This window comes from Pteropus vampyrus, unplaced genomic scaffold (assembly GCF_000151845.1).
Source record: "Pteropus vampyrus isolate Shadow unplaced genomic scaffold, Pvam_2.0 Scaffold221, whole genome shotgun sequence".
Lineage (NCBI taxonomy): Eukaryota > Metazoa > Chordata > Mammalia > Chiroptera > Pteropodidae > Pteropus > Pteropus vampyrus.
The window spans coordinates 1,790,709-1,818,450 of NW_011889002.1; the positions used below are offsets into that span (position 1 = coordinate 1,790,709).

At 34.1% G+C, this 27,742-nt stretch overlaps 1 protein-coding gene across 2 annotated transcripts in view; it reads right to left on the reverse strand.

The window, feature by feature from the left end:
• The window catches only part of MAK (male germ cell associated kinase), a 49,992-nt gene extending 22,522 nt beyond the window's left edge, over positions 1–27,470 (reverse strand). For both annotated transcript variants that reach the window (XM_011373237.2, XM_011373235.2), the window contains exons 1-8: positions 27,377–27,470; positions 21,930–22,252; positions 16,791–16,845; positions 15,994–16,115; positions 12,864–12,943; positions 10,114–10,246; positions 4,518–4,689; positions 3,339–3,506 (exon numbers count right to left, since the gene is read on the reverse strand). In XM_011373237.2, coding sequence (XP_011371539.1) covers positions 3,339–3,506; positions 4,518–4,689; positions 10,114–10,246; positions 12,864–12,943; positions 15,994–16,115; positions 16,791–16,845; positions 21,930–22,030 — 831 coding nt within the window. In that variant the 5' untranslated portion in view covers positions 22,031–22,252; positions 27,377–27,470. The remainder of the gene's footprint in view (positions 1–3,338; positions 3,507–4,517; positions 4,690–10,113; positions 10,247–12,863; positions 12,944–15,993; positions 16,116–16,790; positions 16,846–21,929; positions 22,253–27,376) is intronic.
• Between the last annotated feature and the right edge of the window lie 272 nt (positions 27,471–27,742).

Here is a 27,742-nt window from a genome sequence, read left to right on the forward strand (position 1 = left end):
AAATTTCTTAAGAGAAATAAAGTACTAGTTAGTAGGAAGAATGTAAATATCCAGGCAAAGCAACTGTTCTAGTTAAGATTTTGTATGAAAAGAAAATCTAGCTTATAAGCAGTGGCTAAATTTGATGTGATTAAGTCAAATTAAAATGCTAGATAGTGATAATGGTTTAGAGTCCATCCAAAGGCATTAAGAAATGAGTTAAGAAAACCTTCTAGGTAGTTTTTTTGAAATAATTAACTATAACATCATGTAAAATTAAAATTTAGGGCTACTCTTAGCCTAAGTATTATACAGCATACCTACTATTGATAAAAAATATTCTAAGAAGAATATAAATGCATATCTGTTAAAGTGTATTTATCAATAGACTGACAAAGAGAAGACATTTATGGGAAGATAATATAAAAATACTCATTAAAATGGTCATTGTTTGGGTTTTAACTAGATGGATCCATTCAATTTGCTTCTATTGCATGGTTTTAGGAGGTGCTAATAACTGTCTGGGTGACATAGTCTAGAGCAGTGGTTCTCAACTGGGGGTGATTTTGCCCCTCAGGAGATATTTGGCAATGTCTGGAGACATTATTAATTGTCATAACTTGGGGGTGGGAAATGCTACTGGCATTTTGGCATGCTGCCAGGAATGCTGCTGAACAGCACAGGCCCCACAACAAAGGATTATCTGGTCAAAACTGTCTACTGCCGAGATTGATGAAACTTGGTCTAGAGGTTGATGAAACTTGGTCTTGAGCTGAAGCCTCTGTGCAGCTCAGCTATGGATATTGATCCTCTTATCAGTGTTATATGCCTGGATGCAGTTGAGAAGTTCCCAGTTCTACTAAGTTTGTGTCTGGGCAGAACCCTGACTTCACAGTTAACTTCTCAGGTGTATAAGGGACAGAGGCAGCTCTGTACATGGTCCCTGTATCCCATAACTTAACCTCTTTCTAATTAGGTCTCCCTAATTAGAGCACATATTTCAAAGCACAGCTATGAAATAATGAACAAGAAAGAGGTTAAGGGCATGGAGGTATATTTTGTCAGAGGTGAAAAGAGTTTTTATTCTAAGACATCCTCTACCACAACGGGTGTATGTGTTCATTATTACACTAAAACTGCTAAGTGGAACTCAACAAATATAGACAATTTAACTACCTCAGTACCTGATGCACAGAAAGTCACATTAATTAGTGTGTCAATACTCCTAAATTAATAATGCATATTTTGGAGCTAGAGTCTTTATGAATGTGTTTTGCAATTTTAAGGCTTCATTTCTTAACAACTTTTCCCCTTTAAGATAACAGTTACCATCCTTCAGGAAGAGAATCTTTTTAAAAAATAGCATTTATCCCTGTTGATTAAAGGAATATTTGATCATTGCACAGAATAAGGAATGTATAGAAAGTTCTCAAGAAGAAATTAAAATCATCTCTAATGCCAACACCAAGAGAAAACTACCACTCACATTTTGTTGTTTTTCTTTTCAGTATTTTTTTCTAGTTGTATAACATATGTATATATTTTCTAGTAAAATCATATCTAAAATCATATCTATCTAATAAAATCATATCTATATTTTCTAATAAAATCATACCTAAGCTTACTTTTATACTTAGGATTTGAGCTTGAGAATTCTCTGAAATGGTTATTTTAAAAATTTCATTTTAATGGTGGCATAATAATAGTAAGGATATACATACTTTAAGTGTTCCCCTGAAAACATTTAGGCTTATATTTCCAATGGGCAGTTTTTTTAATTAGCTTTGAACATCTCTGGGTATAAATCTTTACCCAACTTTCTGATTGTTTTTAAGTTTCTTTCTATACAGTGCAAAATTGTTAGTACTTAGAGAAATAGCCTTTAAACTATTTTTATCTTTTGTTAATTAGCGGATAAGAAAACCAATACTTCATTTTTATTTGCATTTTATGATAGTGAACAAAGGTTGAACACTAAAAAATTTTTTTAGTAATTTTAATTTTTTTCTATGATTTCTTTTATGTATCATGCCCACATTTCTTTTTTTTAGGTAAATTTTAAAGACTTTTATTATATTTTTATTACAAATATAATAAATGCTTAGAAACACTAGAAAATACACTCTAGTGTTTGTTAAAAACAACTCACTGCCTTTCAAATTTAAGATTTGAATATAAGAAAAAAATTTGAATATAAGAAAAAGATTGGAATATAAGAAAAAAATTTTTATTTTTATGATCAATTCTTCTAAGTTTTCTCTTTATGGTTTCTTCTATTACTTTTATACCCATCATTTACTTACCTTGAGATAAAAAAATTCGCTATACTTTCTTTAGTTCTTCATAGTTTAGTTACTTCCCAAATTCCCCTCCCCCATTATTTAAAACTTTTGTGATTTATTTGTAGAGTATGGTAAAAAGAACCTAAACTTACTTTTCCCCTAAGAATTAACTAATTGTCCCAGTAACATTTACTGAACAATCCTCCTCCCCCAATTTGTGATGCCATGTTAGCTTACACTGACTTACAGTTTCTGCAACCCAGAGCTGTTTGTCAATTCTTATGCTAGTACCTTCATTGTTGTCATTATTACCACTTTACAGATTATTTTAATATTTTATAGCAAAAGCTGTTCACCCCTACCACCGTCTTCCAATTACTTATTTTGGGGCAAACCTGTCTTGACTATTCTTTCCTTTTTTTTTCTTCCAGATGACCTTCAGAAAACATTTTCTCAAGTTTAATTTTTTTAAAGCCAAATAATTATTTGGTAATTTTAATACTGAATTTATACTTAAATAATAATAATACAATAAATATTATTATAACTTTTTAATTTAAGCCTTTTTAAATTAAAACCATGGTGTTTTAAAGACCATGAGATTTGAGATACAACACAAGGTGTCAAGCATGAGTGCCACATGCTGCCCTCTTGTGGGAGCCTGAGAGTGAAGAAGAATCCACCTCGAACCACAAGGAAAGCTTCGCAGACTCTACTACATCTTATGATTGGAGAGATGCCTTTTACTAAGCATGACAAGTTTCCTCCTAACTAGCCTGTCACATGCTTGGATTTTTATCATTTTAGAGATTTATTCCTCTCAGCTTCAATTTCGTAGTTACTAATTTTAACCACAAAACACAGAAAATCACTGGAGTGCTATTTTTGCAATTTTCCCAAAGATCTTAGATGGCTAGAAATTAATTCATTACACATTCTGCGTGCCTTGATGCCTTAATTCTCTTGGTAAAAGCTTGGTTGAGAATAATCTTATCTTTGCAAATGAAAATATCCCTGATATTGTAAACCTTCAACATTAAAAAGAAAAAAAAAGTATTCCAGGGAGATTCATTTTACCTGGCTTGCCGTTGGTCGCTTTTTTGGATCCCAATTCAACATGTCAGTCATAAGCTGAATAGCTTCATTACTGGCATTGGGTATAAGAGTTTTTAAATTTATAGGAACACACTGGGGAAAGCGGAAATTCATTGAGGATGCAAGGTGGTACCCTTCTGGCCAGTCACTCTGTTTAAGGAATATATAAGTTGGGGGAGGAGGCAGATAGAAGGAGAGCAAAAAGAAAATTAGTAATCAATTTAAAACATAGTAATAATAAAAAAATCACTCATGTAAAATTTTAATGTTGATTCATATCAATAAATGTGAGAATGAAATCCCAGACCACATATACAATTTAGTGTTGCAAACAGTATAGAAAGAACATTGAACCAAAAGTTAGGACGATGAGAAAGCATTTTTATAAATTTCAAATTATTAAACTGGTATTTGGATCATGATGATGATGATGATGATGAGATCCAGGTGACTTTGAACAAATAACAACATGTGTTTTGCAAAGGCTGATTATTTATTACAAAGAACTTGATTATATGTTATATGTTGTGTCCGATGTTAAAAATTGCACATAGCTGGGAAATGACAATTATGATAAAGCTTTAATAGCTACATTTGGTTGTCTACTGTTAACTAGAAAGCACATACTAATTTAATTAGAATGTAATTATATATACTTAAACATATTAAGTACATCTCAGAAAGTAAGACCTAGGTGAAAGCAATAGTTAATTGAAAAGTACTCAGTTCAAGAAATCAAATGTCCATGGTAAAGGTGTACAAAAGCAATTGAGAAAAGATTAAGAGAAAATAAGATCCAGGGCACCTGGGATTAAGGCGTCGATGTCAAGGGATATTCACAGTGCAAGCAGGAAAGAGTCTAAGCAAGGTTGTCTATGTTGTAGTCAGCTGGTCATCAACCAAGAGCTAAATATATAGAATTCTAAATATAGAGCTTTTTTTCTTAGGTTCTTAAAGAAAGGCAAGTACTTTTTTCTTCAGTCTAGGGGGATTATGGCGTCTTGTAATCCTCAGCCCATCCCAATAAAAAAAAAAAAATTAAGGATTATAAGAAAATTAACCATTAAATTGTAAGCCTATTTAAAAGTAAAACTATCAGATAGCTAGGCAAAAGTTATAAATAATCAAAAGTTATAGCAACTTAAGGACAAGAGTACTTACTTTTTTCGGAGTCCCTAAAACTTGGCAAATTTTAAAGATTTCATCGACCTCACTTGTCCCTGGGAAAAGTGGTCTTAATGTATATAGTTCACCCATTATACTCCCAACAGCCCACACATCAATGGGAGAGCTATAAACTGAAGATCTTAACAAAACTTCGGGAGCACGATACCTATGAAAATAGAAAACAAAACAAAACAGACTATTTTGATTGTAGTTTCAAAGATTGAGTGGCAATAGGACTTTATTCTGTTTGGCTGTGCATTTCAGTCAAGAACAGGTATTAAATGCCTTCTGTGCATCAGGCATTTGCACAATGCGCTGGGGTTCGATAGAACATAACACATTTTCCCTGACCACAAACAATTAGTGGGGCTGGAGACTAATATAAATAAAATGTTCAAATAGCCTAAGATAGGAACTCAAACAAATAAATATGGAAATAGGTGCTAACTGATATCTTAAAAAAAGGAGGGAAGCTCTGAATGGAAGCAGATAAATTCTGAATGGAAACAGTTGTATAATTTTGCAAAGCATTATATCCATGATATATTCATATGAAGAGCATAAAATAAAAGATAAAGATTATCCCTGAGTAGTGGGGTTTTTACTTTCTTTTTGTTTATCAGTTTGAAAGTGCTGATATTCCCAAGAATGACTCAATTTCTTCATGTGACAATATTTTTAATTGCGAAAACTACTCTAAAGCAAAGGTGGAGGATAGTCTCAGTTCTCTTTTTTCCACATTGAAATGTGTCAATATTTCAGCCCAAATGTTCTGAAGTATTGTATTTTTGTTACCAGAGTAAAGCTTCATTGAGATGTAATTCATATAATATGCGATTCATCTGTTTAAGTATATGATCCAATGCCTTTAAGTATATTCATGCAGTCGTCACAATGTTTTAGAACATTTTCATTATCTCAAAAAGAAACCCCATGTCTCTCCAATATCCCCTATGCTGCCAGCACTAATTTACTTTCAGTCTCTATAGATTTACCTATTATGGACATTGCGTATCAGTGGAACCATATACTATCTAGACCTTTGTGACCAGCTTCTTTCACTTAACATGTTTTCAGGGTTCATCCACATTGTAGCAAGTATCAGTACTTCATCCATTTTATTGCCAAATAATAGGGCATTGTATGGACATAGCAACATTTCGTTTATCCATTCATCAGCTGATAGACATTTGGGTTGTTTCCAGTTTTTGGCTACTATGAATAATGCTGTTATGAATACTCATGTACGAGTTTTTGCGTGGATGACTGTTTTCATTTCTCTTGGTTATATACTTAGATGTGGAATTGCTTTTCCCAGGGACAATCAATCACATGGTAACTATATGCTTAACCACTGAAGAACTACCAGACTGTTTTGTACCATTTTATACTCCCCGCGGCAAATGTATGAGGGTACCAATTTCACCACATCCTCGCAAAATCTGTTATTATCTGTTTTGATAAATATTGTTATAAGACAAAAATTATTTTGAATTTTTTGCCAAATTTAGATGTTGAAAATAAGTCTTCAATTGCATTCCATTTCAATATAGCATCTACATTTACCCAAATGAAAACAGAAGCTCCTTCAAAAGATCCTTCCTGAAAAAACAGATTTTCTAAATCAGTTCCTCCTCACATTTGTAGGGATAAATATCATTGTCTTCCTGTTTGCAAACTTCATTTTCAATAATCACAATTTTCTATAAGCTTCAAAAACTTTAGAGTTTTGGTACTCCATTTATCAAAAATTCTGATTGAAGATTTCTAAGTGACTTAAAACAAAATGCAACCATAATATAAAGGACTTGTTCACAAAGAAGCTAGATACCACTGTAAATCACCTAAATTGATTTATAAAGTAATTCTTTGAAGGATCAAACAATTCTAAAATTTGAGTGACAAAATAAAGAAAGCACATGCTGCCATGCTGAAGCATATTTGTAGTCAACATCAATGTCATCATAAAAATTTTATAGTTAGTGACTATGTGTATATATACAAATTATAAATTCTGACAACTATAGCTGTCATTTTGATTGGTAGAATATAAATTTAACGGCTTATTCAGATACAGTTACAAGACAGGCATCTTAACCAATCCAAAATCATTTCTGCCTTCTAGGTTTTTTGATTTATTAAGGACACTTTTTATGATGCTGTGTTCCACTAACATTTGTATTATCACTGCAAAAACTAATTTATCTTCAATGCTGAACTTTTTAACTGAAATTACAATAGCATTTGTAGTGATATCAGACATTTCACCTCTCTCCGAATGAACTTCCAGAAATTTTACTTTTGATTCTATGATTGCAATGAAAAAAATCAAACTATTATTAGAAATGAGGGAATCAATTTTTCTCTTTAGATATTCTTTTAAAACTGGCATTGTGAAGTTCTTCCTCTGCTAAAGAAGCCTACACATTCACAGGCAATCACTTTATTTTTCACACCCGCATAAAACTTGGAATTAAAGGAGCGAAATTAATTTATAATATTCATTTCACGTAAATGAAGAGCAGTGCCTCACAGAGTCATGTGTAAACTCATCTTCTAAAGCTGTATTGCTAATGACTGTCTTTGGCATAGTCTTCTTAAAATATCTACTAACTTTTTAAAATAGATGCTGGTGCTGCTTCAGCAGATTTGTGTGTTCTGGTTTTCACCAGGTCAGTGATTTATGGCTCCTGTAGTGGAAGGCAAATGCCAATGAACATTTTATGTAAGTTCATCAGCAGCTTCTCTTGAGAAAGAGAAACATACTCAATTTTTCACTAAATATGCACTTTTGATTTTTGAAAGTCATTGTTGATAAAAGAGTTCATTGCAATATAAATTTTTTAAAAGCATTACCACATATATTAGTTTCCTAGGGCTGCTGTAACAAAGTGTCACAAAATAGATGATTTAAACCTAAAGAAACTTACTCTCTCACAGTTCTGGAGGCTGGAGCAAGGTGTTGATAGGGCCCTGTTCTCTCTGAAGTCTCTAGTGGAGAATCTGTCCTGTGCCTTTCTCCTACCTTCTGGTGTTACCAGCAATCACTGACATTCCTTGGCTTGTGGACACATCGGTCCAATTTCTGCCTTTATCATCATATGGCTTTCTCCCTGTGTGTCTGCACGTGTCTTCCCACAGTGTGTGTCTGTCTCTGTGTCTCTTCTTTTCCTAATAAGGACACTAGTCATATTAGATTATGGCCCACCCTACTGACCACATCCTAATTTACTTACATCTACAAAGAAACTATTTCCAAGTCAGGTCACAAGGGCTAAGACTTCAATGTATCTTTTGGGGGGACACAATTCAAACCATAACACCAAACAACAAAATAGTTATAGATTTATACTATGTAATAATCACTATAAAATGAATATTTAGGCCACTGTCTATATGTCCTACAAGTATCCTATTGAGTGTTTATTTCCAATGCTCATTTCTTGTACACCTAACCTATAACTTCCTGTTTCTCATGATTCCACCAACCTACATCTCAAAGGTTATGGCAAGTGGTTTGTATGCCATGTGCCTGGCAGGAGAAACAGTATCAAATACTATTCCTATTCATGCCCAAGATGAACATTGGCTGAGAACTGCTCTTGTCTAAGCACATTTTGTTACATTGCTTCAGGAAAGATTCGGATAATGAGACAGGAAATCTCCAAATTAGCCATATGTCAAAGCATGAACTTGCTTCAGTATTCAGTGTTCACATATCTCTCGCATTACAAAGTAAGGCCATGGAGGAAGCAGGAAGCATACTGTGGCAGTCTCTCACACCTATCCCAGATCATTTTTATTAAACTATTGATAACAGGCATTGGCTGAAACTATCCTGGGCAAACTGGGGCATATGGTCACTCTAGACTCAGTCCTCAGACCTCTTCTCTTCTCCAACTATACATGCTCCCTTAGTGACCCCATCCAATCATATGACTTTTATCACTGAGGTCTCCCAAGTTTATATCTTCAGCCCAGCCCTCTCCCCTGAATTCCAGATCACAGATCCAGCTGCCGACTTTGACATCTCCCCTCGGTTGTCTCATAGCAACTTAACCCAAAACTGAACTGTGCTTCTCAACCAGGAGCTCCATAGCATTCTCCATCTCAATTAGTGCTGACTCCATCCTTCTAGTCATTCAGGAGAAAAACTCGTGAGTCCTGACTCCATTATCTGATTCATCAGGAACTTATGTTTTCTCTACTTTAAAAACATATTGAAGCATCCTACCTCTCACCACCTCCATGGCCACCAGATCCAAGTCATTATTATTTCTTGCCCAAATTATTGGAACAGCTTCCTACCTGGTCTCCCTGTTTCTGCCCTTGCTCCTCTAAAATCTATTTTTAATACAACATACAGAGTGATACTTTTAAAACATGTCCAATCACATCGCACCTCTTCTCAAAATTCTCCAGGGGCTCCCCAGTTTGCTCAGATTAAAAAACTACCACAGTCTTTTCAGTGACCTATGAGATCTAGCCACCTCTAAACATTCTAACCTCATTTCCTACTACTGCCTCTTAATTCATCCTGCACTCTGCAGAGCCTACACATGGTACTGCTGCATCAAGGCCTTTATCCTCGGCATTTTCTCTGCCAGAAAAACTCCTGCTTGCCCCAGCAGGTCCTCCGGGGCTTTTCTCAGAGAGATCCTCTATTTAAGATAGCAACATTCCCTTTTCTTCCCTTATCGATCCTAATTCGCTGTCCCTTTCCATATTTTATTTTTCTCCATAATAATGTATCATCATCTGACATACGAATATTCTTAACTTGTTTTTATTAGACTATAACATACATACAGAAAAACATACAGCCTGGTGAACTTTCACAACAGAACACATCCATGGACCAGCGCCTCAATCAAGAAACTGCATGTTATCAGCATCCCAGAAGGCCCCTCTCCTGCACCCATCCAGTTCCTACTACCCTCCAACCCCACTATGTAACTGTTATCCTGACTTTTAACAGCATAGATTAGTTTTCTCTATTTTTTCACTTTATATAAATGGAGTCACACAGTATATGCTCTTTTCCTATTTGGGCTCCTGCTCTCAACATTGTATCTGGGAGATTCATCCATATTGTTGCATGTAGTTATAGACTTTTTGTTTTCATTGCCATAAAGCATTTCACTGGATGAATATATCATGTCACTGGTAGTGGACATTTGGATAGTCTGCAGTTTAGGACTACTACATGTTTTTAGATGAACATATGTATGTATTTCTGTTGGTAACTCATGATATTTGTATATTGGTTGTCATGTAAGCAGAATGAGGTAGAGGTTTTTATTTTTCTGTTTACTTCACTTCTGTGTTCCCAGTGCCTAAGATAGTATCTGGCACATAGTAGGTGCTCATTAAATATTTGTTGCATAAATAAATGGATGAAATCTTTTTCCTTCTTATTTCATAAATTAGTATAGTTTGAACCAATCCTTTCTCCAAAGCATACAAAATTCATTTCTATACTTTGTTTTCAATACTTGATATGGAACCTCCAGAAAGATATGTAATAATCCATTGCAGGAAAACTTCAACACAGACATATGCCTCTGGAGAGCTGCATAAAACTACTAACCATCTGGTAGATACATAATCAGTATATGGTGGCTGTGACCTTAATTCTCTTGCAAGTCCAAAATCAGCAATTTTCACAAGTTCTGGACCCATGCAAAGCAAGTTTTCTGGTTTCATATCCCTATGAAAAAAACCTGGTAATATAGAGAAGAAAAACAATAATAAATCATCATGTTTAAACATATTTGACTTATAGACAAAATATAACTGAGCCTCTCTGTTATGTAATTAAGAATGTAAACTTAGGGAAAAAAATACCATATTTATTGTCTAAAAAGTGATAGGAGGTAGGGACTCTGCTTGCAAAATAATTTGGCAAGAAAGTTCACATAGCATATAAGGTCACTAAAAATAACATGTATTTCTATTTATGAATCCAGTAAGTTCAAGCTCTGGGCTAGAAACTGCCACATTACAATTATCTCCCATTAATCTGCACAACACCTTAAGGAGGTATTATACAATCACTATTGTGTCACAGATGAGGAGGCTGAGACCCAGAGAGAAGCAGCCTAATTAAAGCTTGAGGAGGGCTGTGTCATCAAGCTTCGGTCAGTGCAGGTCTCTTACTGCTGCTCTATCACACTGTAGCTTAACAATGAGATTCTCTGACTACAATTGCTCATTTGAAAAGTCCATTAGACAAAAAAGGAACTCCATGCATTTTAACCAATTTATTCACTTAAAATGATCACAGCTCAGTTCTTCCCTGGTATCCGCTTTATTGAAACACTCAATAATTATAATGCTTATTTACTAATCAATATACAAAATAAATGGTTAGTTATGGAAGCTAAAAGGTAGCCCAATGACAATGAGGCAGAAACCCCAGAAAGAAGAAAGTCATGAAAGCCCTCCTTGAAAATTTCTAAGAGAGATCTAAAGCACACTACTTGTACACAGATGGCTTGTATTCTAATGACCTTACAAGGTGGGAAAATAAAGAATGGGTCCGGTCATCATGAGAGGGTTTTCATGTAGCTTTGGGCTAGGAAGACAGTCTCAGCCTATAATTCCTGCAAAGCCAGCGTGGGCTCTACATTTGTGACATCTACAATATTTTGAGTTCAGTTTATCTGATACTTCTTATACAAAATAGCTATTAAGATCCATTTCATGAACTTTCAAGAGAAATACATTGTATTCTCATAATATGAAGATATGAATGGGAACACGTGATGGTAAAGTGACACTAATCCACAAAACCTTAGAATTTAACCAATTACACATTTGTACCGTTAAGATTTTCCCCATCCTCCCTAATATAAATATATTGGAAACTTGGTCCTATTTTAACTAAAATTATTAGTCTTATTTTTTGACAGCTATTTTAAAAATATTTTCTCAAAATATTACATCTGAGATGCTTATCAACTATAGCAAAAATAACTACGTTTTGCAAAAATGTCTATTGTTCTTAGAGTCTTGTTTCCCAAGTCACTGTGTGGTCAATTTTATAGCCAACTCTAGATTATTTGTGTTATTTACTTTCAGCAGCAATTTTTAAATCTCGAGATAACTTTCTTCAATCTCTAGTGCTCTGAAGTTGCTGATAGTTGATATATTTCAAGAAATCTAAATCAATTTTATTACTAGCCTAAAAAAATATTAATAAAACACAAAGCTCTTTCCAAAAATCAGACAATTCATGAGGCGTTTGATTTTCCACATCACACTTGCTTCCATAAATTAACTCGTGCAGATATCAGGTGTTATCATCTGACCAGAGTTTAAATAGCATATTCATCCAGTTCTATATTTTGGGCTGAAGATCAGGAATCTATTATGAACAATTAAGATAGCATACATTTTTTAATTTCCATGTAATTAATAAATGACTGACTTTTTCCAATGGGTTGTATGTTATCATGGGTTTTCTACTTTTAAAGACCTTAATAGTTAATATAAGACAAAACACTGGGGATTAAGAAATTTTCTTACAGTGCTTACATGGAATTCTGCATAGCATTTTTTGAAAATAAATTATTTCCTATAGCAATTAGGGGAGAAAGGAGAAAAGAAAATATAAAATATAAGATGAAATATGAAAGGAGACTAATGATGGTGATTTTTCAATGCCTATAATCAGAATGCAGCAATAGTATAGTAGAAATTTTTCTAATTTAATATCTAAACATCTAATGATTCTAAATAAATGTCACTAAAATTTTTCATAATAACTATACTAACTTTCTGGACTAATAATTTTGGCTTGATAGCTATGAAAAAAAATTAAGAGTACATAAATAAGGAATTCATAAAAATAAAAACAAGCACTTGCTTTAATTTCACTCAAAGAATAGAAAAAACTAAATGTAAATACTAAAGAAAACTATAAAATATCATAGCATGGGTAATTTAAACTACCTAAATGTTAATAATTGGTCTTGGTAGATCAAAGCATTACAATCATTTATAAAAGGAGGACCTTATTTGTTTATCTTTTTCATTTCCATGGTAAAATTTGGGGGAATAAAGTTGCAGGATGGGTTATGGTGGCTGAGATTGAAGGCTGATAATCAAACTATCAAAAATTCTGCTATAGAGGAAGATAGTTATAGATTATAGAAATTTTATTTTATATAAAATGATAGAAAGTCTAAATTTTAAAAATAAAAATGTCAGAGTGTGTAGGAACCTACTCCAAACTTGTAGTTATCTAAATATAATATGATTTAACAGTGTATATACAATTCCTCTGCTTACTTTGATAACAATCTAAAGAGGTAGGAAAATGAAACTTAAACCTACCATGTTTATGGATAAATGCCAGCCCTTGCAATATTTGATACATAATATTTCTGATGACTGACTCAGGGAACAACTTGTTTCTGTGAAGAAATGAACAAATAAATAGTCATGTAATTTTGCTAACCAACAAATCTACCTAAACAAATAAGAAGGTTCCTCCTCCCTTGGAGGCCCTGTTGGCCTCGTGATACTGGCTAATGGTATGATTTATAGTTTTATAGCATTAAAGGTCATAAATTTAAAACATGAGTATTAGAATTATTTTTGTTTTGATGTGTGGTAAACACTCAAATCCAGTATTGAATGCATTGTACAAATATTCAATAGCTAAATTCTAAACTGTCCCAAAGGAGCAAAGAAAACTGGAAAACTGATAACTTTCAGGTAAGCCAAGTGTGCAAACCTGTATTATATAGGCTTTAAGAGTTTTAAGGGCATAACTGCTTCAGTTCTATAGGGTGCATTGGTACTGTCCAATATAAATATAATAAGAGCCACAAATGAGAACTACTTATGTGTTTAACAATGTGTTTTATTTAAACCAACGTATACGAAATGTTATTTTAATATGCAATCGATATTAAAAATGCTAATGAACTTACATTATTTTTGTACCAAGTTTTCAAAATCTAGTATGTGATTTATTTTACATTTACGGTACAGCTCAATCCAGACCAGCTATGATTCAAAATAGCCACATGTGACTAGCAGCTACTGTATTGGACAGTGCAGCTTTATATGGTATTTACATAAAGCCTAAAGTGAGATCCAAATAAGGGCTAAATTAAGGCTGAAAAATATTAATCAATAGCATGCCACTAATTAATGTGGTTGACATTAATTCTTTGACCCCGAATTAATTATTCTTTGACCCTGAAGCCATGCTATGTTTTGGAAGAAATAATTTTAAGCTTTTCAACTTTATGATAATTTCAACATTTTCTAACATCATTATTTCATCATGATTGATTGAATTAATTTAGAGTGTTTATTCAAATGTTCTCAACATATAGAAAATGGCCTCTTTTTTAACATCATATTGTTAATTATATTATATTTTTATATAATATTCCAAAATGTCCCACCAAATGGGTTAGAAACATACAATAGGCAGAGAAAGATAACACTGGTCTTATATCGAATTTGAAAATAGTATAGACCAAATAATATTGAAATATTTTAAAAACTCACTCGCTTTCATAAACTATACATTTTAAAAGAAACAAAATACCTTTATCCTTGCCAAAAATTTAACTTTGTAAAAAATGATACTCTATGCTGAAGTTTATATAATAACAACAAAGATTTATGTATATTGGTCTCCAATTGAAAAGGGAAAGTTTATTTGAATAAAAAAGGCTTTTAAATTAGTCTTGATTATCAAAACAATGTTTCAGGAAGTTACGCTACCAAAAACAAAGTATAAAAACTACTTAATTTCAAATAGCCCTTTAACATATACATTTGTTAATGGTTAAATTTATACCTATGTCATTGAATAATTTTCTAAATAATTATTTCCTTTAATTTAGAAATCCAGAATTGAATCATGAAATTCCAAAGCTGATTCTTTTTAGTGTTCACTTGCTATCACATTAACAACTTTCACTGACATATAGATATATATGTATATATGTGACATATATATTAAAATCAAATGAAAGTACATTTCATGCATTTCTATGTACTACGTACTTATTTCTTTTCTTCAATAACTACATCTCAGTATATCATGCATTTATCATTTCATACATTTTAAATGACATAAATTATTATTAGAAGACAAAAACTTAAGGTTATCTATAATCTCACCACCTTATTAAAATACTATTTTGATTTTTCAGTATTCTAATCCAGTCCTAATCTAACTGCATATATAACTTTTATATTAGGTGTAACTGTTACATAAATACAATTTAGGTTTGTTTTTTATCTACTTACAGGTAGTTTCGTAATCTTTATAATTATCACTTTTAATGGCTATAAAATGATTCTATCAATATTATGCAGTGTAACTACCAACCTGTTCTCCCACTGATAGCTATTTTTTAAAATAGTTCAAAGTGCTAAATGAAGTTTGATATAGCCATTCAATAGAACATACTAACTATGGTAATTATGAAGATGATGTATCAGCATAAAAATGCCTGTAAGTGAATGAATCAAATAAAAAATGTATCACCACTAAAATTACAACTATGCAAAAAGCATGCATGCCTGTATATAAGAGCTAGAGACTCTAAAAAAATAAACACTGATTTGAGAGGTAGAAATCTTTACTTTTATTTTAACCGTTATTAATTTTATAATGATATAAGCCTGGAACATCACAGCCATTTAATAAGTATTTTTTGAAAGAAGGAAAAATATGATTGAAGAAAAACTCACTCACCATCCTTAGGCCTTGAGTATGTATGTGTGTGTATGAAAGAAATACAGAGAGAAATCAACATCATTCCACTGGGAAATTAATTTTTAAAGTATTTTAGGATCTTTTGCTGAACAACTCTGGCTTTAAAAGCAGGCAAAATTTTGGACATTAATCTCCCAGATGTGACCAGCAACTACCACTAAAATATTATCCTCCCCAAACTCACAGCAGATTACTAAAACTCTCCTTCTTTAGATTCTGTTCATAGGATTAAAAATTACAATGAGATTTTCCTTAGGATGGGTAACACATAAGCTTTCACTATTCACTTAAGCATTCTATGAATGAGTTTATTAGATCCTTTTCTGAAAGCTACATCATTCCTTCCTCAATCTTTCATTAACCTTACACAAGGTGCTTGGGAGACCAATGAAGTTAATTTTCTCAATTTTGCCCAAGGCCAGCTTTATTACTGAGTATTAAATTATACATAGAATTTTGTTTTAAAAAGTATAGATAGTATGTATGTTTATGTGACATATTTATCTTGACCTTTAAGAGATTACAGCAGAAAAATGGTACCTATATCACAGCTAATTCTTCAGTGTTTGATTAAAAAAAAAAAACTAATTAATTTAAATCCACTGCATAGAGAGGTAAATCCGTATATTGTAAAATGTGAAGTATTGAAAGGATCCAAGGAACTTATGGAAGAGACAGTAGAAGAAAAACTACAGTTTTCATAAAATACAGACATACCTGTCTTTCATTAATTGATAGAGGTTTTCTTTCATATATTCAAATATAAAATAAAGATGGTCATTTTCTCTGATAACTTCTTTCAGTTTAATCACGTTGGCATGATTAAGTTTCTTCAGAGACTGCAACACAGCAAGTAAGCATTAAAATTATTACAGCAAAGTTATAGAAGTTGACAAAATCTCATCAATACTAGGTATGATAATTACCTTATGTAATTTTCCATTTCTTCTGATTTCATTAATGAATTAAGTTTTAATATCTATAATATTGTACATGTCTAAAAACATCTGCGAACATCTATTTAAAGTAAGCATTAATTGTTTTAACTAATGAATGTAAGTGTAAAAGTAAACAAAGTCAATAATAACTACCAAACATTTCACTTTTTTTTCCTTAATCTATTATATAAGTCTAACTTTTTCTGACTTCACATGTGAAATTCCATGCAAAAGTCTTCAAAATTTTATCCAAGTCATACAGCATAAAATACAAAGAAGTGTTATGTAGTAATTTAAAAAGGTGTCTTTCCTTTGATAACATAAGTTAAAATGCTTTTAAAAATGAGAGTGTACTGTCAAATATGAGGATATAATTATTTTCTGTTCTCCACTGACATTCCAATGAGAAATGAGAAATTACTTTAGAAAGATAAATGAAAAAATGTAAGAAATATAATTATCTTTGGACCACTTTTCACAGAAAAGAATCATCTCCTTAGCAACCATCCTCAGAAATGAGATAGGTGTGAGGTAGAGTTAAGTCCTTCTCCAGTTCTTTTGCCTCTAGGATTTTACCTTAACTTCTCTCAAGTTCATACATTCATCCCAAGAATAGAACTTTCTCTTCATCCTGAAATAAAAAAAGATAAGTTTAATGTACAGGAGATCGAGGATTTGAAAACATAAATTCCACCATTGGCTTTCTTACTCTGTTACTAGCACACTTTGGGCAAGCTATGATATCTCTTCCCTCTTCCTTAAAAACAAATCACCTCCTTTCTATATATCTCAAGGCTACTTGGTACAAATTCACAATTATTCATAGCTGAAATTCTGCATTAACTCAAAGGTGAAAGAATTACCATTAATCTTCCTTTCTGAGTGAGTTCCTATATTTCTCTAATTAGTTTAATTGTGCTTTTCTAAAAGGGCTCTTTCCAAATTTCCTGTCTTTCTAAAACTTAAAAAAATATGAATACTATAATCAGGTGGAGTGGGGAAAAAATTACAAATTTTGGTACCAAATTTAGTACAAAGATTTGATCTGACAACTTCTAAATCATTTCCTCAGCTTTAAATAAGAGACCCACAAAGTTAAGTGATTTAAATCAGCAAAAATTCAGAAGTAAACAAATTTTAGAGATAGCTTTCTTGAATTTTGTTCTTTACTTCTCCTCTTTCATCCCAATGTTGGTTATCATTAGAGATGAATATATAAAATATGAATTTAGAGTAATAAAGTAATTCCGCTATGTGTACTATAGAGATTATACTATTTATATGAATGGATTTTAGTCATCATACAAAATAGGAGACAAGAGAAAACAAGAATTCATGTTCTTAAAATTGTTTCTTCAGGTATAGAAATTACAAGGCTGAATTATGAAAAATAAAAATCCTATATGCCCTAACTGCTTTCATTTAGTATTATAATCTCCTATGGAGATATTCTGGAAGATTCTCAGGAAGCTTAAAGTCATCCTTATTAATTAAATTAATTCCTATAGGAATTACTCTGAGCTTCTACAAGAGTGTAATACACAGGGGTAAGGAAATAAGTAAAGGAAAGGCAGCATAAAGATTTTATAACACACCCTGGTGATCAAGAATGTAGCTGTGGACTTGGACTGCTTGGATTCACATCCTCACTCAGCAGCTCACTGATTATATGGCCTTCGATGAATTACTTAATGACCTCTCTGTGCCTCAAATTCCTTAGCTATAAAATAGAAACTACCACATAAGAAAGCTTATTGTAAACTGCTTAGTTCAGCACTCAACAAATACTAGATGTACCAAAATTTATGATCGTCTACAGTAAGATATGAAGGGCATTACTGCTATTACTTCTAAAATATCCTTAGTGAATCAGAATTTCATTTATACTCATTCAATGAGTATGTATGCTACAAATTTATGAAGGAGCTTGAAGAAATTGAGGGCTTAGTGGTTTACCAAAAGATACTTTTCAGTGTTATAGATTTATTTATAAATGTCTTGCTAAAATGATAAAGGTAAATCTAGGACAATGATCAATTTAAAATAAAACAGAAGTCAAATCCAACATAGCTATAAAATTTTAATAAAGTGATCAAATCCATCCCTGGCATCATCAAACTCCAGATTTCCTGATTCTTAAAATATAATTACACAATTTTTTAAATCCAATTTTTTAGAGATTAGATAATATATTCAAATTCATTTTTAGAATTTAGTACAAATTAAAACATTTTCATTCTACTTGAAAATCTGTACTAGCTGCATCCACATACACTTAATATGTTACTTTCTTTCCAGCAGTTAGTTCTCATCAATACTCCTCTAAGGAAATGCACATATCTTACTATCATTCCCTAGAATGAATCGTGTTATATTTTTTTTAAAATGGCATTAGATAACACAAGATTTCTTACCAGTGATCTAAATTAAGATTTCCCAAAGGAAATTTTCAGAAAGATACACTTTATCTTGTTCTGTACAGTGTTCTCCCAACTTCTAAGCACTTATCCTCCAACTCATCCTACCCAGTTTTGATTGCATTTTTAGACTGCTTAAAAGTTGCCCACTGCTTACTGAATTAAGTACGAACTTTCTATGTTGATATTCTCTCATTATACCAGCCTCTTCATCATCTACCCTCATTTTTTTCTGGCCATCTCTGTGCCATACTAGTGCTCAGCCTCTTCTCTAATTCAGTCCTCAACATCATTCCTAACTGGGAATATCTAATTCTAATAGCCGCTCACAAACCCAACACCTAACTCCTGATTCTTCTGTTTAGAAGGCTTTCAGAATGAAAAATACCTTCTTCCAGATAATCATTTCCCTTCAAGGGGATATGTTTATTACTCATTTTGAAAATTAAGGATAGGCAGCTCTTTATCTGCTACACAAAATATGTTCAAACTGGAATTTATTTTTAAATTTTAATCCAACATGGATAGATTTAAACTGTTATATAAAGTATTATACCCAGAATATTTATGGTCTAAATTTGCAGTGCCTAAAATTTTATATCACCAAGCATAAAATGATGGTTCTGATCAGATATTATGGAATATAGGTTTTGGTAAAAATAGGGATAAATTGAGAATGGAGACTACGGGATCTACTGTGTGTAATTTTCAGATAAAGTTTATTCCTTTGCCATCAACCTTAAGAGAAATGGCAGAGGCTTCTGTATGACTCTTGTAGGCAATATAAGTTCAAAAACTATCCCTTAGATTGTCTTGTCCAGAACCTTAAGAAGTAATGGCTATAGTGAACATTCATATCAATAATCATGCCAGCAGCCTGGCTTCACAGTTCCTTAACTCCAAAGAGATGTTCACCTCTATCCTCCCATAGTCACTCATAAACACCTTGTTGTCATGAGGAGTGGTTTTACTCTCTAAGATCTCAACCTTTAAAACCTCATACTCTGACCATGAGCTCCTATCCTTTTACCATTACTACCATTGGATTGGCTATTTACATCCACTTGTTCAACACCTGATTTTGCTTGCCTCCTCATCCAGCATGAATCCCATAGTTCACCTTTCCACCGCTATCCCCTCGAGAGCACATACATATTCTGAATGTCTCCCTCTCAGCATCCCACCACTCCTATTTGCTGTCCTCTGGTACCTGCACAGATTGGTGAAGACAGGAAGAAGAGTCATGTAAATGCCCCTACTAGGTCCACTTTAGTATTCAGGCCATGTAATCTCAGATGGATTCTTACTGATACTTGGCAATCCTACAACTTTCTTAGCTACTCAGTAACCCATCCTCCACAACTATTCACAGCTCAATGTTTCCACTACCCCATCTTTCATTATTCCTTACCCTACTGCAATCTGGTTTATCACCACAGCTATTAATTATGTTATGTTCTCCAAATCCAAGGAACGCCATGGCAGATAATATTGTTTGGACACCAGAAGGCCATTTCTAGCCTTCTGGTATAGAGGCTGGAAGAACAGATAACTCACTTCTCAGCCTCCCTTGGACACAAGGGAGACTGTGTGATCCAGTTCTAGACAATAAGCTGTGAGGGGAAGTCACTTGGGGGCTTCTGATAAAGAAATTTTACTTCCTAAAATTATTTGAGAGAAGAGTTTGCTGGTATTATTCTCCCTTCTTCCCACCTTGAACATAATAATGCCTAGAAGTAAAATAGTCACAATATGGCCATTAAGTGACACATTTGAAAACAAACAAATGCCGGCAGCTCAGAATGAAGAAGACAGAAAAGTCCTGGATTCAGTACAAGGTTGAGCCATTGAAAGAGCCCTGGACTCATCAAACTCCAGATTTCCTGATATGTAAGCAAAACTCCTTATTTAAGCCATTGGTTCTGTCCCTTGCTACTAATTTATTTATTACTTGCAGGAAGAAGCATTCCTAACTAACCCAGATGCTTTTCTAGTCATTAGATATTACTTGTCTTCTAATTAAGCACTTTTTCTTTTAGATCTTTCTCTTGAGTCCAGATATTTTCTACACTGTCCTGGTTTTCTCTCTACTTCTCACAGTTCCAGGGCCCATCATTTATATGCTGGGGGTCCTTAGTGCTCTATATGAAGACCTCTTTTCTTCTCATTTTGTATAGTTTATTATCACCTATACATTAACAATTTCTAAATCACCTCTGTTTTTGAATTTTAGATGGAAATATTCAATTGCTTATATGCATCTCAAAGTCATTATGTCCAAAACTTAATTCAGCTTTACCCCTCAGCCTGTGATTTCCCCCTCCCCATCATGGTGAATGGTACCACTACTACCCATTTAAGCCAAAATCTCAGGAGTTAGCCTGGACTCTTCCCCATTCTTTACTCCTTCCTATAGAGGCTGTCTCCTAAATGTCCCTTGAATGCTTCCATTTATGCCCATACCCAATGATATTTTCCTAGATCAGGCATCACCACCCAAGTCAAGGAGAGAGGCCTCACAAGAAACCAACCCTGCTGAAATCTTAATCAGACTCCTCCCCTCCAGAACTGTGAGGAAATCAATCTATTGTTTAAGCCCCCGGTCCGTGGTACTTCGTTAGAGCAGCCCTAGCAGACTCATAGAATGGGCCACATTGGAAGTGGATCTTCAGGCCCCTGTCCAGCCTTCAGATGACTGTGATCTTGGCTGACATCAGACTGCCACTTCATGAGAGACCCAGAGCCAGAATCACTCAGCTAAGCTACTCCTAAATTCCTGACCCACAGAATCTGTGTGAATTAATAAATGTTTGCTCTTGTTTTAAATCACTAAGTTTTGGGATAATTTTTTTTTTACATGTAATAGATGATAAAGTAAATTAAGTTAATTCAATTAATTCAATTTAATTATTAAGCTTAGGGAATACCGTATGCCATTCTGAACTCAATTTGATATTATAAATACCATCTGATGTTTAGGCCTACTGTTTTAAAGAAATAATAAGCTCTACTATGCACTAAACTTTAAATTTTAAAAACATTCCAGATATTATCTTCAGTTTCAGTTCAAATTTATTATGCATAAAAAGCAGAGTATTTATATTTTTTATTTATCTGGACAAACCAGAAAATTTAAATAATGTATGTGAGAATCAACATTATTCGATTAATTACACATTAGCCAAAGAAGTATGGGGTCTAAATTAGACCTCTCTCTGTGCTTGTATATATTCTCAAGCAAGCAAAGGAAATGAAAGATCAGCGTCAAAGGTAAACTTTGCAGTGTTGCACACAGTACCTTTTGATGGCTACCAGCTCCCCAGATTCGTTACTCTTGCCCATCAGCACACTCCCATAGGTGCCGTCTCCCAACTGTCTCATGGTTGTGTACCGGTTCATCTTGGAAAAATAATGTAGCAGAAGTTGTGGATCGCAATGACTGCTTTGTTGAATATAAATTTAAACGCTTCTTTTTTCAAATTTGTTTTTGCCCTTAGACTGTTACACTGGTGTCAGGTTTGTCATCATTAACATAGGCTCTTCCCCAAGATTATGAAGGTTCATAAACTACAGCAATAAGGAATCTGGCAAGGAAACAGTGCTTCCATTATTATGAACACCCTACAAAAAATAAGAATAAAAGAAATTTTCATTAAAGAATCTCTTCAAAAATTCTACTGGTAACCTACAGTACAGGGAAAAATAATAAATTTAGAAATACCAGTATATTGAATATTTGTCAGCAAATCATTTGTGCTATGTGGAATAAAGTTTACTTAGACTGATAATATTTATTTGGAGAATGCTTCGTTTACATGATACTGTGCGATTTATCCCATGAATGTTCAATAAATATTGACTTAATTATTTGTATTTTTTTTTATTGAATATAATCTATATTGTTCCAAATCAGACCTTGGAAAATCACACATCTATGCTCTATCCATTCTTTGAATCAGTTTCTGCATCATATTTAATTTGGCCTACAGTCCCTTATGTGAAACTTCTGAGCCAGATTTGTATGGAATCTAGGAATTTTCATATTTTAGATAAGTAATATGGTACCTATACCATATGTTATGTAATACCTCCCATTAGTCTCTTAATGTACCTGCAGAAAAATGTATGAAAAGTATACTAAGTAAAATAAATGAAAATTATAAATGGCCTCATGTTATTCATGTCATGTTTTGTTTCAAATGAGTTTGCACAAATATTTTTAAAGTATCATATTTCTGTGTTTCATGGATTTCAAAATTATATGTAAGGAATTGCGAATCTGTATATATATGAAGGGTACAGGTTTCAATAGGTTCTGATTTTATTAGTACAATTAAAGAAAAACAAAGCACTAGCCTTAGCGTCTACTTCATTCCAACAACATTCGTGTTTCCTTCCATTGTTTTGTCATAGATCCACACTTCAAGGAACTATTTCTCAATTCATTCCTATTTATCATTCTTGTTTTGCTTTTAAAAATCTCTATCATTCTGTTACAGGGCTTTATGCTTACTTGTAGATGGTAACAAAACATTTGGCATCATGAAACTACTTTGCTTTATACCTTGGTACTTCATTCAAAGATTATTTTCTTTTCATGGTAGCACTATTTCACTTCCATAAAAGAAAATAAAATCATTAAAATTGCTTCTCTATTATATGCATAAATTTAGGACCTATAAGGATGTGATATAGTTGTTAAAAGCACCCAAGACTTCCAAAAAACAGGCTTTCTACAAGTGTAGAGAAGTACATTAAAATTATGTTGCTTCCTATATGCAGAAATGTGTCCACAGGGAACTTTGGAAGAACCCAGTGGGGCTTTTCAATGACAGGGAGTGTGCATTAATTTATCATTTATTTTACTTCACACAGATAATCACCCCTTCAAAGACACATGTGAAATAATTTAGTCTAGGCTAACTGTGAGGCCAGGATCTTGAAAAAAAGATCATGATAGTAGATTTCAGTTCTATTTAGAGGTTTCTTCATTTCATCTCTCAGCTTAAGTATGAGCAAACAGTCTTATCAAATGCCAGCAAATGAATCTCCATTTGCCTGAAAATGCAAGTTTTTTTTGCAAATGGCCTTTATACATAGATACAGGTTCTAAATATTAAGGTATTAATATAGAGAAAAGTACAGATTCTAAATATTAAGGTATTAATATAGGGAAAGGCAACATCTATTTGCAGGGTTCCTGACCAAAACATGTATTTTCTTTTCTTAATTGTTCCTTTATCTGTAGAAAGAAATAAAATTTTGAAATAAAATTTTGGACTGAAATGTGTTTCTTCTGATCATTTAGAATTTTATTAAATCAGTGTTTTGCAATTTACTATTAGCATGTTAACCCACTTGATATTCTTTTCTAGCTACTCTATTTAGGGTAACATACACCTGACTCTTTTAAGGAACGGGTCCTCTCTATAAGTTTACTGAATAAGTAACAAAATAGAATATATATTTGTCCAAAAGGCCATGATGTTTACCATAGCATAAAATTGTAAAATAAAAATACAGAAGGATTAAATGACCTATCTCTGACCAATCAGAGAATCAAGATGGAGTCAGTCTAATACTTGCATTAGCTAAAAGCTGTGGTTGCTTTTTCTGTTTGTTTTGTCTAGTTTTAGTATAGTCCCTAACTTCTAAACAACCCATTCTTATTGGCTTTTACAATCACTGATACAGCTAATTTTAAGGGCCCACCCCTCTTTGCTCCCCAAACATGCAGAATCTAACTTAAAACGAGAGCTGCACCGCCCCCTGAAGATTCCTACCCAACTCCTTATCGAAAAACACCAAGATGCTACTGACAAACTGGAAAGTGCAAATGGTGCTCTCTACCTGACAAAACCCTAAGGCTACCTACATCTGGCTTATCCTATACCTGAGGACATTATAAAAATAATAGGCCAGAAGCAGTGAAGGGAAAGAAAATGTGAGTAAGGAAGAAGGGAGTCTACCTGGAGCTTCTATCATGAAAATTATTGTTTTAACTCACCCCAAAAATTAATTAAGAAATTTAATGAAATAATAGCATCATCTTTCCTTTGCAAATATGTTGCTATGCAACAATTATTTTCACGTCAACGTGAAGGACAAGCATTGAGGGTCTGAGAGGTAGAAAGTAATGTAGGCAATTCAGGAAAAGGAGATACATTGCCTAATGAGAGAGAGAGCTGCCCAGGTGGAAAGAGTTCAGAGAGAAGAGGGTGCCAGAAACAGTAGTCAAAACTTTACCTTGCAGTGACTTAAGAATCTGCAAAAATGGAATTAATTGCTTCTTTCTTGTCCACCATTAAGACCGTCAAACATCAATCACCATCACCAGTTCTATTAGCACAGCAGATCATTCAATCACTGTTGACTTTCTGCATTTGGCTTGGAAGCCCAAACAGTTATAGAGCGGCTATTGGAAATTTCATTCCAAGCCTAACCAAACAACTTTCAAATACATACTAGAAACAAAGTTTGTTTCAAGTGAGGATGCCTATAGCGTATGGAATACTTATATTCAGGAAAGAATAAACATGAAACATTACCATTTTCCAGCTTCTTTTGTTTGAGGGGTAGAGTGGTGAAGATTGTGGATATATCATAGATTTTAAAAAGTCAGATTTGTGGCTCTGACAGCATCTGTCCCGTTTAAGCCCTACCCTACCTTTAAGTAAAGCAAATTTACATACTATGTTCCTAAATAAAAACTTTGGAAAGGCCTCTTCTGAGTGATATTAATTACAAATTAAATAGCTCTCCAGGGTAAGAAGCTGACCATTTCAGTGGTCCCTTTATCCTTCTGAAAATATAAGGACAATGGCCTAAAGAGGCATAGATATAAAGATAAAGTTGTTTTTTTAATCATTATTCCCATGTACCTACTCACTGATAACACATAAACAGCAGCTTTTATCTGTATAGTAAAGCAAGGTCCTAAACATGGACTGCCTATTAGTCCCCAGTTCACACACAATAATATTTCTCTACAAACTACATATATTCTTCTCTGTTGACCTATAGAAAGCTACTTCTGCAAAACAGGCATATATTAATATGACTTCTAATGTACATGAATATTTCCATAGATATTTCCTTGTGTGTGTAAATATATATGCGCAACAGGACAAAATACAAGTACATGTAATATAATTACGATCTTCAACTAATTTAATGGAACTTGGAATTTTCTACAGTCAAGCTATGATAGTTACCTACTTTCCTATAGGTTAAACAAATCTTATATTCTGGTTTAAAGAAAAAACATTTATTTAGAGTCTCAATTATAGACCTACATTAAATAAACACCCATATAATTTGTCTCCCTTCTAGTTTTATTTTTATCTAAGTGCACAATTGCTGCTTGTCCAAGTGCACAATTATTGTAAACTTGAGCTTTATTCTCTACAGCTTCTGCCAGTTAAGAAGGGATTTAAATAGGATTAAAGAAGATTAACATAGAGGGCAAAGGGAGGGTAAAACTTGTGTCTGCCAATCTCTGAACACATACTGTTTGGATGTCTTCAGCTTGTCTTTGTAGGACCTACTGTAATGATACCACGTCAAGGGTGGCATTACGTTTTTTAAAAAAGTAACGTCTTAAAAATCACTAAGTTGTTTAAAAAGCAAAACAGAAAAAAGATTTCAAACTAAGCAAGTCATATGTTTACAGAAATTAAAAGGGGAGCTTTTACAATGGGAAAACAAAAATTCCGTGTTAAAATATAAAAGCATTAGTGCTTTGTGCTAATATTCACAAATCATTTTAAAACTAAACAACAACAACAAAAAAACCCACCCTAACTAAGAGATCAAACATCCTTGCCCGAGACCAACCTCACGTAGGCAGTATGTGGCCGCCTTCAGAGGAAATATCTCCCTTCCCCATCACGCGACGGTGAACCGGAGGACCGGGGAGAGAGAGGAAGGCTAAGACTGAAAGGTAACTTTTGCCTCCACCACTATTTTGATTCAAAGGCTTGTTTTTTCTGTTTAAAATAAGTCCGATAACTTTGATTCTACGAGAATTCCGTTGTTATTAGAACAAATGTCTGCTCATTTAAAAAGATTCTGGAAACACAATTACATAAATCTCTTTCGTTTTAGAACTAAGATTACAAACCACTAAAACAAGTTTTATTGCTCCCCCCACCTTCTAACCCGTTTTATTTGCAGTAAAGAAACAGTTTTCGTTACACGGACGCTCTGATCCCTTTTCTGCAAACCGGGGCCTTTAAAAGACTTCTGCCTCCTTTTTTCTTTGTAGCTGTTCTGAACTCAATTCACTGCTTTACCGAGACTTGACCCTGCCTCTCAGTCCTAAAAGTAGTTTCCCCTTCAGCCCAAGCAGTAGAGGGAGCGGCGCAGGTGTGTGTGTAGGGGTGGGGTGGGAGGGAACCTAGGAAAGAAGTTCGGGGGCAGAAGTCCCTCAGATGAAGGATGTCCTGCCGTCATCCTCCCACCCGGGACCGACCCCCCCCTATCTAAAGAGCGCAGGAAAGTGGTCGAGGGGGCCTCGGACAGCACCCGCCGAAGTAGGCGCAGGCTGACCCCTCCCGCCAGCCTAGCTCCTCCCCGGATCTCCTCCCTCCTGTCCCTCCCCCTACCAGTGTCTAGGCCCCTTCTCTCCGCAGAGGTTGGTCCTAGTAGGACAGGACTCCGAGGGGACATGCTGGGCCAGCCTCGCAGGACAGGCTTGGGCTAGGTGGACGGAGGGTGGCGGCCCCGCAGCTGGCTCGGGATTACCTGCCTGCGCTGTGGCAGCTTTCCTTGTTCGCTCCCTTGTGAAGCTTTGGCGTCTTGTGTGTTTCATCTCCTAGGAAACGGCGGGGGAGCGCCAGCTCCTACGCAGCCTGTCCATTTACACCCCGCCCATAGGGGGCGTGGTCTAGCAGTACAAGCCCCGCCCAATCCTGCGTTTCCCGCTTCCCTGGGGCGGGGCTTCCTAGAACATCTGGGAGTGTATGGAACCCATTTAGATTTCTGCCATTTAGATCTCAGCCATTTAGCTTAAGGGCTTGGGAGAGTCTTGATTACCTTTTCAGTTCTTTATAGAAAGTTGGTTGGTTTGCCCTTTATTTTGTTTGGTTTTGCTTTGATTCATTCTACAGT